Source organism: Strix aluco, chromosome 5 (genome assembly GCF_031877795.1).
Source record: "Strix aluco isolate bStrAlu1 chromosome 5, bStrAlu1.hap1, whole genome shotgun sequence".
Taxonomy (NCBI): Eukaryota; Metazoa; Chordata; class Aves; order Strigiformes; family Strigidae; genus Strix; species Strix aluco.
In genome coordinates, this window is record NC_133935.1 from 62,783,735 (window position 1) to 62,799,295 (window position 15,561).

The window sequence follows — 15,561 nt, forward strand, 5'->3', positions numbered from 1 at the left end:
CTCACTAGCAGGAGGACCCTCACAACTCCCACCCAAAGCATTCACGCTCCAGGACTTCAAAATAAAAAAGTCATTATGGAATTTAAGACAAAAGTAATTTTATTGTCTACCAAATCACACCTTGCTTTTTTTTCCTTTTCTTTTACAAATTCCAAAACAAATGAAAAATTTTTAAATGCAATATTACGTAAAAACCCATTTGCCACAAACTACTGTACTCAGTGGAACAAATATATATTTCAGGAGTGTGGCCAATTGTAAAAATAATCCTATGAAATAAACATTGTTCATAAAAATACAGTAAAATGCACTTTCCCCACCTCAATAAATACATTTTAACGCTGTTTCCAGTTGGCATTTTAAGCCACTAGAGAGCTCTTAACGAAGAAATCACTAAAGTATAATTCCTCCTTATGTATTTTTACAATTATTGCCACAGCATCCAGAACTGTAAGCATTTTCCTTGTAGTCTTCTGTTTCTACCTTTGGGGGAATCACACACAGGAGAAAACATTTATCTATAAAAATGTGCTAATCCCATATTGATTCCCATTTTGGAAAGAATGTTTAAAGTTTTCTTTCTTTTCACTAAGAAATAGTCCACAGAACAAACTGTTTCAAAGAAGAATTCTCCAGAATTACTCAAAAAGATTTAAGTCTATTGTCCAGAGTTATAGTTTTGTTTTCAATCCCTGTTTAATATATTTAAAATTAAAAATTAAACAGTTATGTTAGATAAAAATAGTTTTAGAACATCTTTAACAATAACAGCTAAGATAAAGGTTTTGTTAGAAAAAAAAGAAAATCTTGCTCTTTTTACACATCTTGCAAATTTTTAAATCCAAGTATTGACTTGAATTGTAGTTCTGCTTTCCATGCACACACAAAACCACACAATTATATATACATAGATCCCTGATTAAGACATTTTCAAAATGGCTTATTAAAAATGTAAAAGTCAATTTCAACTGAAGTCACATTTTGTTTGTCCAAAGCAGAGTCGTTTCTTCAGAAGATGAGTATTTTTCTTCTTTTCCTGTGATGCTTCCTTAGAGGTTCTGTCTGCCTACCTGTGAATGAATCAGTATTTTACACATCACACAGCTTGTGACAATAAATTAAATATTACTGTGCCCAGTGAATAAGTGCCTTTAAAAAAAAAAAAAACAAAATCAAACAAAATCAACTCTGTTTCATGGCTGAGGCCATGGCTAAGAGGCTGACAGGCTTATCCTTCTTTCTATGCTGGCCTCCTTCACTTCCATTCATTCACTGTTTTCTGAAGCATACGAAGACTGGTATACTTGGCATACTTGATGGAACAGAATAAAAACAACAACAAAACCCAGTTAAAAATCCTTAGTGACTTCTCAGATTCATTGCATCACCTATAGCTCTTCCATTTCAAAGTGTGTATTAAAGCTGTTTGCCATGGATGTATGTTCAAAGATCCTTGTCAGGCTTGGTTTCAGTAGCTCCACAGAATGACATGACAGCTGCTGTGAGGTATCACTCTTCAGGGCCATGATCTGATCTGCCCCAGGATCCCTTCTGTCGTAGTACAGAGCCCACAGCAAAGTAATAGTGAGGATCATAGCCAGGATCTGCGTTACTCCAATAGAGATTCCTAGAAATCTCAGCACTTGCAATTGCTTTGTCCCTCTCAAAAAGGTGTACATTTTTTTACCGCATCCCTATGAAACAAAAATAGATTTAAAAAAATTAGTCAGTATTATTTGGCTTGCAATTTCCAAGGTTTAGCTTATCCTATCTAGTGCTGGCTTTTCTGGCTCCCCAAAATTTCTCACCTCTTTCAAAGAATACTTCAAAAATTATTTTGCCTACTTTTTAATCTCTTCCATAATGCCATCTTTAAGTTTTCACCTACACCGCAAGTCTCCTGCATGTTACAAGCTCCAAGAGATCTGTGCTACTCTTCAAATTCAGAAATCAAAGTTGATCTGAGTCTGTATCAACTATCACTGATTTTTAAAAGAAACTCAACTGGTTTAGTGAAGATTTAAAAGCCATTATTAAATCCTCTTAATCATCTTTTTTCTTTCCTTACATTGCAGATCTGCAAGGCTGTCAAATTTTTTAAACTCTTTATACTTTTTCTACAAATAATACCACCATCTGAAGCTAAAACAATATTCTAGGAAAGATCTACAGACCTGCATAACCTCAGTGTTTCTTCCCACCTTTTCTCTTTTAGTGTTTTATCTGGACTCATTGTATGCCAGTTTATTAGTTCCGCATAAAGACCCTAGGGAGTAGAAAAATCATTACATTCTAGACACCGTCTGAGTAAGGAGCATCAAACAGAATAAACTTTAATGGAGGACTTCTGACAAATTTCCAGAACACAGTGGGTACAAACAGACTTTCCTTAGTATTTAGTGGTAATAATACCACATACATGTGGCATCGCTCCTTTTTATTCTTGAACTAGAAGCATCTCCTCATTGCAAAAAGCATATCCAGTTATGATAGTTACACTCCACATATGTCTCCTATCCATAGACTACATTTTAAAATTAACTGGCTTAATTTTTGATCTGAATGTAGAAACTTCCTTGTCAATTATTGTGACAGTTATTATACCAAGAGCCAGTTTTGCCTCATATCTTGTGCTGAGCTGCTGCTACATAAAGCACAGTAACGTCCTGAACTGCTGTGAGAGTAGCTCGAACAACCTGCCCTGCATCAGGCTCTGCACAAACCTAGGCAGGCTGCTAGACCCTGATCCAAAGAGCTGACCATCCACATACTGTATTAGGAAGATGGTCACATACACCACCTCTGCGTTTATTTACAGAGTAATAATACTTGCTATTTACACAGAAAAAATCTGATGAAAACTATGTTAAAACATCACAAGCTGATGCTTCCCAGAAATGGAAACTTAGCTCTTTCCAAATCATCAATGCATGCTCCACAGTTTGCTTACATGGCCAACTAATTACTGTACAAGGCTTCAGGAAAGCTCCCAAGCCCTTGTAAGGCAGCAAAGATCCACAAAGAGACACCGGCTCTAGGAACTACTGGATAACAAGTGCAAACACAAGCTACAAAGCTTGTTGCTCAGAAAAGGTGATGCCCAGTCTTAGAAATTATAAAATCTTGAAGAGCAGGCACTTAGCTGCTCTGGCTGATGTTTATTCTCTATTCTAAACCTTGCAGGGCTTCACAGCACAAAAATCAAAGGAACACAGCCACCAAGGAAAAATTCAGAGTAACAAACTAGATGGGATAACACCACGAGTACCAACAAGCATTGGTCCCAGAAGATGACATCAGGAACCCATCAAAATGGGCACTGTCTTCAAAATGTCATTTTTGTGTTTATATTTGTACTATGTATTTCTTACAGCTTTTCTACGAAAAGAAAACAACTGATCAAAGTGACAGAGTCTGAAGACAGGACATGATAAATAATACTTTTCAATTACACTGAAATTCCCCAAAGGCAACAATTTCAAATGTTACAGTCCTGAATCTATTTGATGGAAGGTCAGATTCTTGCCTCACACACAAAACTGACACTGCAGTCAACAGATTTTCATTTAGGATATAAATAAAATTAATGTACTATATGATAATTGTACCAGAGTAAGTTAAAGGATTGCAATGTCTTTGCTCCGTTCATCATTTTACTGTGACATTTTCTAAATATTAACATAGTTTAGACACAGAACAAGGTGTAAATGTGGATTCTTTGAAACTTGAAAAGAAAAAAAACACTGTAGCAAAAGCAATGTAATTGAACTCAGTGAGGAACAAAAATTGTCACATTGGTGTCTTTTTTCCTTCAACTAGAAGACAGTGTTGTAATTATACTACTTTCCAAATTTGTTTTTAATTACAGAGAAACTGGCTGCATTTTAATACTTTTGATAACTTCACGGGATGAAGGTACATGCTGGTCACAATTTAAAAATGCTTAACCACAGCAGTATTCAAATTCAGTTCATTCGTCGCCTAGAGGAAACATCCATTAACAGAGAGCAATAACATTAATGCCTACATCTCCTGCAGTACAGACACATAACAGACAAATTATGCCCAATCTAGAGAGACTGCCTCCCTCCATTTAATGATGTTCTTACAGTTCTGCTCTAATACACGCTCAAAATCAGTTTCAAAACTGAGAAATATCCAGCCACCCCTGTTATCCTCATATTCGTGCATTTTACTTCTGCTTATATGACACATTCATAGTTGGTAGCCTGCAATTAAAGAGTACATAAATATACTTTCCTCGGCAAAAGTAAAAGTTTGTCACTAAACAGTGAGCTCTTGTTGACAACTCAAAAATAGTTTAAAACTTTGTAGCGATTGTTCAGAAGAATTAGCTTCAAACTCCTACAGAGCTATGGATTAAAGGCCTGATTCATATTTATTACAAAGGCCATTTTATATTTTCAGTTTTAAAATAGAAACAAAGCCTGTATTTCTGACTTACTACAACATCATAGAATAAGGAACAGATCTTAAATATGGCACTTCTCAGAGTAGAAAAGAGAAACCATCAGCATATTCAACAGATCTGTTGTATACTCAGATTTTCACTATATTCAAAATCACACTAGAAAACAAAAGAAAAAAATACTGAACACACAATTTTTATTTTTTTGAAGATATCAACTCCCACCAATCATTTTATCTAGACTACAGTTCCCAATCACAAGTTGGGCAGAGCTCCCATTGTCCTTAGACCACAACAAACCTCCAAGGCCACATTGCCATCTGACACACTTCTCTCACAACCACACTGCTTCTAAGGTTAGTCTGTTCCAGAACTGCACCAAAGGTGAAGCTCGTCACAATAAAAGCAGTCCAAGATGACTAACACATTTGGAAAATAGCTTTTAAAATCCAGCAGGGGAAACATGATTCCTGCCAAAAATACTCTCAAGCAGAACTATAAGTAAGCCACCTTTCTTTCTACAAAAATTGTATTGTGAAGGATTCCAACTTAGACTACAGAAAGCTCTGAGATGCCAGCAGAAAATTACTGCACAACTACAATACAACAATTTTATCAATCCCAGCCAAACCAAACTTCAGTTTTCTGAAGTACTACAAAGAATTTTTCTGAAGTACCAGAATGGACTTGCAAAGCATTTACATAAGCCAATTTTAGGCTAGCGAGACTAATCTCATCAGGCTCCCTATCAAACCACCAGACTATGCAAGTTTGTTTTGAATCACTTTCTAAAAAAGCTTTTCTCCTTCAGTTCTCCAAAGTAGAAGTCAGGCAGATTAGCCTTGCAAGTGTAAGCTGGTTTTGCATTATATTGATAAACATATTAGCAAGTATACTGTACGAGCCTGAGAAACAACTGACAGGCAAGCACCATGGAAAAAAAATGCTTTGCCAACCAAATATTGTACATATCTCAAAGAGCAATGGAGTATTTTTGTGGCTGGTGAAATAGAACACAGCCTGTCCCTTTTTGGAATGGATTCAGCACTACAGAACCAAAAATAAATTTTTTGCTAAGAGCTGAATCCATTCAAAATACTCTGGAGTATGGTAGGGGAAGAATCAGGTTTCTTTTAGGAAAAAAGCCAGGCAGCCTTCCTTTTTATCAAGTGGGTCTTAACACAGTCCTTATGTTCTACATCATCATCATATTTGGCTATTAATTTTCTTCAAGTAGAACCAAAAGAACCTGAACATATGAAGTGTGCAGAGAGCCACTTTCCTGGAATATGGTTGTGGAAATGAAATGCTAGCAGAAGAGATGAGAAAACCTTGCAGTTTCGACAAGGCACTCCAGTGACTAGTACTCTTTCTCAGAACTTTTTGAGCTTCCTGAGCTCAAAAATTAGTTTCTCACTGAGTGACACTGCTTACATAAGCAGGAAGGATTCTCAGGGCAAACAAGGCCAAATGCCGGGTGCTGCACTTCAGCCACAACAACCCCCAGCAGCGCTACAGGCTTGGGGAGCAGTGGCTGGAGAGCTGCCAGTCAGAGAGGGACCTGGGGGTGTTGATTGACAGCTGGCTGAACAGCAGCCAGCAGTGTGCCCAGGTGGCCAAGAAGGCCAGTGGTATCCTGGCTTGTATCAGAAATAGCGTGGCCAGCAGGGACAGGGAAGGGATCTTACCCCTGTACTCAGCACTGGTGAGGCCGCACCTCAATTACTGTGTTCAGTTTTGGGCCCCTCACTACAAAAAGGACATTGAATTACTCGAGCGTGTCCAGAGAAGGGCAACGAAGCTGGTGAAGGGTCTGGAGCACATGTCGTACGAGGAGCGGCTGAAGGAACTGGGGTTGTTTAGTCTGGAGAAGAGGAGGCTGAGGGGAGACCTCATCGCCCTCTACAGCTACCTGAAAGGAGGTTGCAGAGAACTGGGGATGAGTCTCTTTAACCAAGTAACAAGCAATAGGACAAGAGGTAATGGCCTCAAGTTGCACCAGGGAAGGTTTAGACTGGATATTAGGAAGCATTTCTTTACAGAACGGGTTGTTAGGCGTTGGAATGGGCTGCCCAGGGAGGTGGTGGAGTCCCCATCCCTGAAGGTGTTTTAAGAGTCGGGTTGACATAGCGCTGAGGGATATGGTGCAGTTGAGAAACGGTCAGTGTTAGTTTTATGGTTGGACTGGATGATCTTCAAGGTCTTTTCCAACCTAGATGTTTCTGTGATTTTTGTGAAGTGTTCTGCAGCTCCCATACACTTACACTCCTTAAGGGCTATGACAGTTGTTCTGTATGGTATCAACACTGGCAACAGTATTACAAAAAGTAACCATTATTGCAGAGGGAGACACTTCGCTCTTCTTCAAGAACGTGTAGGAGACTGACAGGCCCCAGAAGAAGCCTGAATGGCTTTCCCATTCAGAGACTGACACTTCTAAAGCATAACCAGTGCTGCCTGGGCTGCAAGCCTTGCCATAAGGCAGGAGAGGCTTTACAAGTAGCTGGTGGAAAGAAAACAGCCTCTTGTCACTGTCTTTAAGGTTCCCTAGCACAGACTGGCCTTTTGAGGCACCTGCCTTGTGGCAGCTCTGCCCTCCCTCTTCCTAGTGGAAGCACATGAGGCTTAGGATGGATGTCTGAAAGTCCAGAATAGATTATATTATTTCTGCTCATAGAGTCAATTCCATACAGATCTAGCAAATCACTCCCCATCAGTGAAGCCATTTCCCCAAAACTTGATTGTTTCCTGACAACAGCTAATATTTATCTTGTCTTGTTTACACAGTGAACCTCCCCTGCTTCTGAGATATCTCTCCATAGCTCCTGAACAAGAGCCCCATAATAGATTCTTGTAAGAAAAGAGTCTTGAACAGTGCTAAGAGACTAGGACAAGATAAAGTGGTTCTTTGGGTGCTCTTCCATAACACAGAGTTGTGCTGTCCACTGAAGACATACTGCAGCATCTGAAAGCATGCTTCTCAGACTCATCCTCCTTCCTATGCACCCTATATCACTGTTAAAACAAGCAAATGAAGAATGCAGCTCTTCTCAGATCCTCGTAACTACTTGGGATATGCTTTTTGTCACTACTGGACTACCTGGACTGTTGGTTATTCTTGTATTACTGAATGCACAATTAAAGGTCTTCAGAGGACTGTTAGCATAAAAAAAAAAAGTTAGGTAGCAAAGCAGTCTCCTGACAAAGGTGACTTTAGACAACATTTTTACGAAAATAGTTAAAAGACTTCTAACAGAGAACGTAACTGTTTTTATAATTTTCACCCTAAGAACAGTAAATGACTTGCTACCATGATTGCTTCCCTTATGCACTTTGAGTTCACATAGGTCCTCTGCTGGTTTTAAGGCTTTTTTTTTTTTTAAATTCTTTTAAAATAATCATCATACTGTAACGAGCACTTTCACACAAAGTTTCTATGCATGCTCACAGTGGAGCAACTGAATTACCTGCCTCCCTGCATAAGCCTTGCTAACAAGAGAGCTCTCAACTACCAAAGAATTTCTCAAAAGCATCCTTCACTGTACATACCACTACAGTCCTCATTACCACAGGGTAAGTAGAATTTCTCTTAGTTTGACAAGCCAAAGACTGGATATTACACCACAACTAATTTTTTATTTTCTGACTGGAGGAAATTTCAACTCCAATCTCAATGTTTAAGCACATCTCAGATGTTAACTGCATTGCTACTATCTCACTTCCAGGTAAGGGTGGGTGGGTACTTTTTTTTTTCTTCCCCTTCCTCCCTCCCTCCCTCCCTCTCCCTGGCTTCAGCATTAATAATAAACATAAATAAACACAATAAACACTTTCCATAAACACAATTACTCTACAAACCTTTCTGCTGCACTGCAAGCGATGAGTTTGCAAAATGACTGGATCAGGAAGAATGTACAAAGCCTTCTGAAATACCCACATTTTTCTTCTTACCTCCTGATAAAGGTCACTGAGATCCTCATGGTGTGCCTGCTTAGAGCATCCTGGGAACTCTCTGACACAACAGGAGTCAGGTGGCCAGTCCATCTCTGTCATTTCCAGCCAGTCTGTGAAGTACACCACCCCACAACATTTAAACTGCAAAGGAAGGATTAGTCAAGATCAGCAATAATAATGCTACTTCTTCATAAAAGTAGGTCATAAAAAAACTAAATAAATTCCTACTAGCAACTTTCAAAATATTTAAGTAGGACTAAAAACATCCATAAGAGCTTCCACATATCTTCTTTTGCTGTACTTTGACATAAAAGCAACGTGAAAAATGTAGTGTATTGAGCAATGAACACCTCAGAAACAGCTGATGATATTGCTCTGTCCTTTACATTCCAACTGCTCCCTCAAAGGATGCTTCACAGAAATTGTCCTACCCTGTAATTCTGCTATCCTTACTACAAGGAACTAACACATGATAATTTCATGTCAAAAGGGTGACTAATGAACAAGTATATGTATAGCTGAAGGAAGTAGTAGGAAAAGATGATTAAGGTCTTACTAGTGAGGACTATTCATGTAAGGCTACAACTATGGACACATCTGTTGAAAACCAGATGAGAAGAAGCATAGCTTTATCTGAATACAGAAGAAAAAAAGAAAAAAAAAGATTTAAAAAGTGAGAAAAAAAGTATAGAAAACACAAATGCTGAAAGGAAAAATGAAAATGGAAGGAAGAAGTATCACAGTAAAATAAACACTGCAACAGAACCAACCATAAAAGTAGGAAGTCTGGCTGCAAAGCAGATGAGCCATAATTGGCTATAAAAATCACCAGGACTAACAACCTGTCTTCTCCTCTGCAAAGCACACCAAGAGATTTAAAGCCAAATGACCAGTCTACCACATTCCTAGCTGCTTTCACATAAAAAAGGGCTGAAGCAGCTACATTAGATTTTCTTCAGCATTGGATGGGGACTTGGTATGAATGAAAAAAAGCCTTGCTGCAGGAACAAGATGCTGCTTTTTTTCTGTCTGGATGTTCATCAGTACCAGTCTGAGTGTTTGTCAGTCATCACCTGGTTCCTTTGACCCATGGGCTTGGGAACATTTGCCCCCCTTACCCACTTCAGAGCCAGAGTCCTGGATACCACACCACTCCTCAGACACAGTCAAGATCAGCGCCCAGACCCCATGTTGGCAGACACTGTGCCTTGACTTCACCAGTCCTCTTACAAATCTCACCTATTCGTTTTTCACCACAGCTTTAATGTCTGCTTTTATCAGTTCATTAGTCAGCCAAAATCCTCCCAACACAGGACTTTCTAAGGAAAGCTCAAGCCTTGGCTCATGGTAATTGCAAAGATCACCTCATTAAACATCCTTTTCTTACTCTCAAATCTTTTCTTTCCCCTTCCCACTTCTTCCTTCCTAACCCTAACTGACCCATACCATCTTCCTTAGCATAGTCACAACTCTGGTATTAGTGCGGAAAAATACATTTCCCATCTCTCAGAAGTTAAAAGATACAGAAGAGCGAGCACAACGCTGATCAGGACTGAATCTTTGGGAACAAAATTGTAATTACAAATTTTTTCTCTAGGCAAAAAACTGTAATGCTGATTGAAGAAGGGCCCCAAGCATAGTGTTCACTCAGGCATAAAGCACATACCAGGCTCATGCATCCACCACCTGAGTTATGAGTAGATGGAATAAAAATGAGAGCCCACCAAATTTTCCCCAAATATTTCCTCTGGTCAAAGATGGAACATAGAAATCTAACTTTGAAAAGGAACTACTTCTCCCCTGGAAGAGTTAAGGCATAGTTGAAGCTTTTTAAATAATATTCATACTAAAACCAGCCGTTATGATGACACTGCAACAACCAGGAGGATAAGAGGCAGCTTTTAATTTAGTTAACCTGTACATCTAAACCAAGATACAGTATCAGTTCTATTCAAGGAAATAGAGACCATTCGATTATATTATCTCAGGTACAGAACAAATGCAAACACTCTACCTGTGTGTGAAGAATTACTGTTTCACAGAGCACTTGCATACCCAGGGCAGGGGACTGGGGGAATGTTTAGCCTCATGCAGTCCTCACTCTTTCTTTCAGGGTTTAGTATAAATACAGACTGACCAACTGCTGCCAGGAAATGTTTAAATAAACAGGAAATCTGTGCAACAATGAGAGATTTCAATGTTTCAACAAGGTCAGCACAATGACAGGCACTTAAAGAGTTCTCTTCCTGCACGTGAGTTATATTTGGAGTTAATGGGTTTTACCTTGGGCAATTTCATGTTTTCATAACATCATACTTCATTCTTTAAAAACAGTTGTGAATTTTAGTAGGCTAGAGGGCGAAACTGTGAATACACAAGGAAGCTTTTTGGTTTTGTTTCCTGCCACCTCAGTCAAAGGAAATAAAAACTCTGATCTCTTTCTCAAACCTCAGCCAAAGAGACAGTGTTGGCATCTTTTTGGAAACTTCCTTTCCCACTCATTTCCAGCTAAACACATATGTTAACCATGACAGCTCCATGAAAGGAAATTAACAGAGCCTACAGGAAGGGGAGCACAGTTTAATATTAGAACAGCATATAGAAATGTTCATTTTACTTTACCTGCAGATTTTTAATTTTATATATATATATATCACATTATGAAATGTTATAATAACCCTAAAAGGTATTGGTGTCCTAACCTTACTGGCAAAGACGACTGTTAGCAATTTAACTTATTTTAGTAACGTTCATTTTTTTGGTGTTTTAGTGTCTAGGGCCTACAGAAGCTCAAAAGGGGGTTATCATGTGATGCTAAAAGACATCACCACTACACAGGGTTTCACATGAAATGAACTTGCATTTATTTACCTACTCACTTAAACCAAAAACTTTTTCTTTAGGAGATAAATAACATGTATTACTTCAGCACATGAATTAACTGTCATCTTACCTCCCTCTGGAAGAAATTCCAAGCATGAGTCAACCACTGGTACCTAGGTAGGCCATAATTGGTCATTCTGGCTTTCAGCGTGATCATATCGGACCACTGCACTGGAACCTGGAGCAAGGAAAGAAAAGTGATTCACACAACAGATCAGTTGGCTTGTGGCTCCAAACCCAGAACTTCCACCTATTCTGAGATCTTTCCAGTGCAATGACCAAAATAACTTTGTATGCAAATAAAACAGGAAAACAAGTGCTTCAAATTTTACGATATTGAAGCTTTACAAGCCTGTATCAAAATACCAAAAAAAAGTTATTTGTATCCTTTGCTTACAAATTAATGTACACTGGAAAAGGAGCTGTATTTTGGAGAGATGCAGAGATAGTTGGGCACAATTTGATTACATCATTACCAGATTTTTTACCTGGCATAAAACTTGACCAAGCCCCATCCAAGCCATCGGGGATGGCATTTGTCTGCCCCAGTTAAGGTGTCTCCCTGGTGTCGTCTTAGTCAACTGAAGGAAACAGGCAGCCGTATGGTGCAACTCATCTCAAGATAAATATTTTAAACAGAGAAGATCAATCATTCCCTTGAAGTCTCAAATCCACTTCACTGTCTAAAGTGACAAACTTATAGTTAAACATCTAACTTCTAAATATATAAAATTAACTGAGATTAATTCTATCCTGAGCGTCTTTTCAGTGGCTTTCTGGCTTTGTCTTGAGTCCTGCACACAGGTATCCTGAATGTACTAGATTTCAGTATATTGTTCAAGAACAGTAACAAGGAAGCATAGACAATGAGGCCCTGGAACTTTTTTTATTCACACACACTCACAGCCTTGTAATCTTTTCTTCTGAAAGGAGGATTCTCGAAGTATTTTTCTTTCAAATTTGACTACTCAGAAGTGAGGTGCTGGTGCTCTACACTGTCAGACTATGACCCTCCATTAGTAATTTGTTAAAAACAATAGAAGCAAGTTCTATGGCACCTGGCATACAATGCAGTTAAGAGTCAAGATAAGAAACTAACTTCTGTTCAGCAGCACAAAATTCAGTGTGCCAAACTAAAATAAGGAACTGAAGACTTTGCAGTTGCCCTTCTAGGCACACATACCATTCATGCTGAGTTTTGCCTTGTTCCCAATAGCTTTAATAGTCACGGTGAAAGAAATCACAACTGCAGTATCAGCTTTCATTTGGAGGGCAAGGCAGCCCATCTCCTCTAGAGGCTGAGACTTAGCTATCCTGTTCAATTTGGAGTGAACAGTAAGAGCATTCTGCAAATAGCAATAAATGTTACTTAAGAAAAATATTATCACGATACTTCCCAAGGAGCCTGGTCTTTGTTATGCTAGATGCTCTACAAAAACATACGGACAATCTCTGCCTGACTGACCCCGTAATCCAATTAAGAACATTTGATAATGTTTCATTACTGCTGCTAAGTTATACTACATTTTTGACACCCTGGTAAAGTTCATATATCATGAATATGAATATATTAATAATATCCCAGAAATTTATCGCACATTTCAGTTAGCAGAACTTTTATTTCTTAAGCTATAAAGCATTGAACTCACAATTGTCCACATATTTTTTTATGTTAGCAGTAGAATATTAAAATCACTTAAAAACAGTATCACAGAATATTTCTACCACAATTACACTGGTCACTATAATAAAGCAATTTGGTTTTGTACTCAATGCATTTCTCTTTTCACTGCATTGGAAGTTAGCACTCTGCTTTCTTTGGATAATATTTGATATCACTGCAATTAAGCTCATATTTGCTAGACTGTTTTTTTATTATCTTATTTGAGTTGAATACAGTCCAAGGTTACGCACGTAACACAAGGCGTCCAACTTCTTTATGAAAACAATGGAAAGCAGAGGGGGGAAAAAAAATCAAGAAGTAAAAGGAAATTAAAAGCAAGTCAAAACAAACTAAACCCCACTGTAAGAAGGCAATTTGAATCCTGGAACTATGGAGGGATATCGGAATCTGTATGCATGACTGCTCCAAGAATGCCAACATGTCACACTAAGGACGTCAGTATGTATCTAGTGAGTAGCTTCCCGTCATCTCATGCACAGTAGTGCACAATAATACATAATCTCGAGTTGCATCGTTTGACTATACACCAACACTTTTCCATAGTGTGTAGACAAAAACTAGAGATGCTGCTTTGATTTTAGCATAATTTCTGTAAAGCTCGGTTTGCCATTGAGATCTGCTTACTCACTATTATTTTTCTAATGAGTATCAAGGCTTGACCAATGTTAAAGTAAGCCAAGAATCCACACTGGCTTTTCAATCTTGCAGGTGGAATAAATTAGTCATGAGGCACACTCCACACAGAGCTATCATGAGCTGGAAGGAAAATTGTTTATACAAGGACTCTGAGAGCAACTTGTCCACACGCCAAGGAGAGCCCATATTGAATCAGCAGAGGCGGTTATGCCTCAGTGACATTTTTGACAACATCACCCACCACCCACCTACACTAATGCCAACCAATTCTCTGAAACCCACCAGGGGCTTGTGTGATTTCATGCTACACAGAAACCAACATAACATCAAGTCACCCCCATGGGTATAAGACGGAGTCTTCTTATCTTTATCAAGTAGAATAGGAGAAAGCATGCTCTAGGAAATTGACTTGCACAGGTACGAAAGAACCACTGGAAAACATCTGTGCTCTTCCAGATTGCCACGTTCCCTACAGGTCTCAGCTGCAAGAAACCTGAGTTTGGCCCACCCCATCACACTAAGAGCAGCAGCGTTAAGACAAAGGGAATAAGAGGAGGAATTCAGATGGAAAGAGAAAACAAAAAACTCCAGTATTTCAGGGGGTGAGAAATAAAAAAAATATATAACAGGAGAAAAGAAAAGAGGCAAAAAAAGAAAAGCAGTTGCTGAAGAGATTTTTTTTCTGTTCTATTTTCATGCTCATGTTCATACACTCTTAACTCCTGGGAGAAACAGGAAGAACCGGAGGAGTGTGGAGTATCTAGCTTCGCTGTGACCCACTGCAGAAAGTACAGACACGGAGCTCAGCACTGCTTCTTTTGGCAAAGGTGTGCAGGGACAGGTGTGTTTTATTCTGGAAGGAAGCAGCATCACCAGTGCCTTAACATATGGCAAGGCTATGGCAGCTTTAATCAACTGTCCCAGGTTTGGGTTTCAGTAGCATACTAGGTACTAACTCTTGAGGATCACGCTAAAACACACTGTAACTTCAGGTTCTCTATCTGAACAGTGAAGGCTGGAGAACACATGTACCAGTGCATTGAAGGCTATGTTATTTAAGGCAGCTTCCACTGACAAGATTTCTGTGGAAAGATGGATGGTAGTTATAACTGTCATGCTTGGCTAAACCCCCCCAGAGGGCAGTTGTGCCCATAGGATGAAGCATGCCTCTTGTCTGCATTCCCAATTTTAAAATGCATCAACGTAAGCTGACATTTAAAGAAAAGGGATAGCCTTAATCACTGTTATCTTAGAACACCCTGCTGGAATCTGTACCACAAGGGAACGAATGCTGATGCAAAGTGCTGCCACATAACTTCAGACTTCAAATCTGTCAGAAATTCCTTTGATCCCAGTACTGTGTAAATATCAAGAAGGCTCCCTCCCATCTTATTGCAATGTAATTGCTACTCACTGTTGGAAAGACCAGTATATTGGGCATATCTTAGCAGCTCAGAGAAAATATTTGTCCCTCTATTCATAAAAATGTACCAGACTGAGTACAAGATGTGAGGCTACAGGCAGCCAGCAGAATAACACTGCTGTTTAATTTCTGCTCAACGTTTACCCATTTTCTTGCATGATAGTTACAAGTCTTCAGTTTGAAAATTAAAGGTTGGTACAGCTATAAAAACTAGACAAAACCTCTTCACAAGTTTACAGAAGAGTGTTTTATAGCTAAGATGTTTTGCTTAAAACTGGCATTTACAGCTTGTGGAGGAGTGTGAAGATTTCAGCAGACAGCAAGTCCTCTATTGAAAGAACACACTGTCTGTTTACAACATAGTACACTCAGCTATAGCTCTTTAAAACATGAAGAACTTTGGGGACAAAATCCCTTCAAATTCTCACATCTCCTCTCTCAAAATACTTATCTTAAGTCTGAAGTTCATACTTCATCCCCAAAACTTCCAGAGACTTCAATGAGAACCTGCCTAAGCAAGAATTAACAAAAAATAAAGTCCTTAAATCAGGG

At 38.8% G+C, this 15,561-nt stretch overlaps 1 protein-coding gene across 5 annotated transcripts in view; it reads right to left on the reverse strand.

Moving 5' to 3' along the window:
- Nucleotides 1-81: 81 nt before the first annotated feature.
- The window catches only part of TSPAN12 (tetraspanin 12), a 46,332-nt gene continuing 30,852 nt past the window's right edge, over nt 82-15,561 (reverse strand). For 3 of the 5 annotated variants that reach the window (XM_074827571.1, XM_074827572.1, XM_074827573.1), the window contains 3 exons: nt 11,337-11,444; nt 8,381-8,524; nt 82-1,694 (listed from right to left, as the gene is read on the reverse strand). In XM_074827571.1, coding sequence (XP_074683672.1) covers nt 1,389-1,694; nt 8,381-8,524; nt 11,337-11,444 — 558 coding nt within the window. In that variant the 3' untranslated portion in view covers nt 82-1,388. Of the gene's footprint in view, nt 1,695-2,174; nt 2,267-8,380; nt 8,525-11,336; nt 11,445-11,754; nt 11,883-12,449; nt 12,578-15,561 lie in introns of those variants that run through there. The other 2 variants (XM_074827574.1, XM_074827575.1) reach the window with 2 other exon arrangements.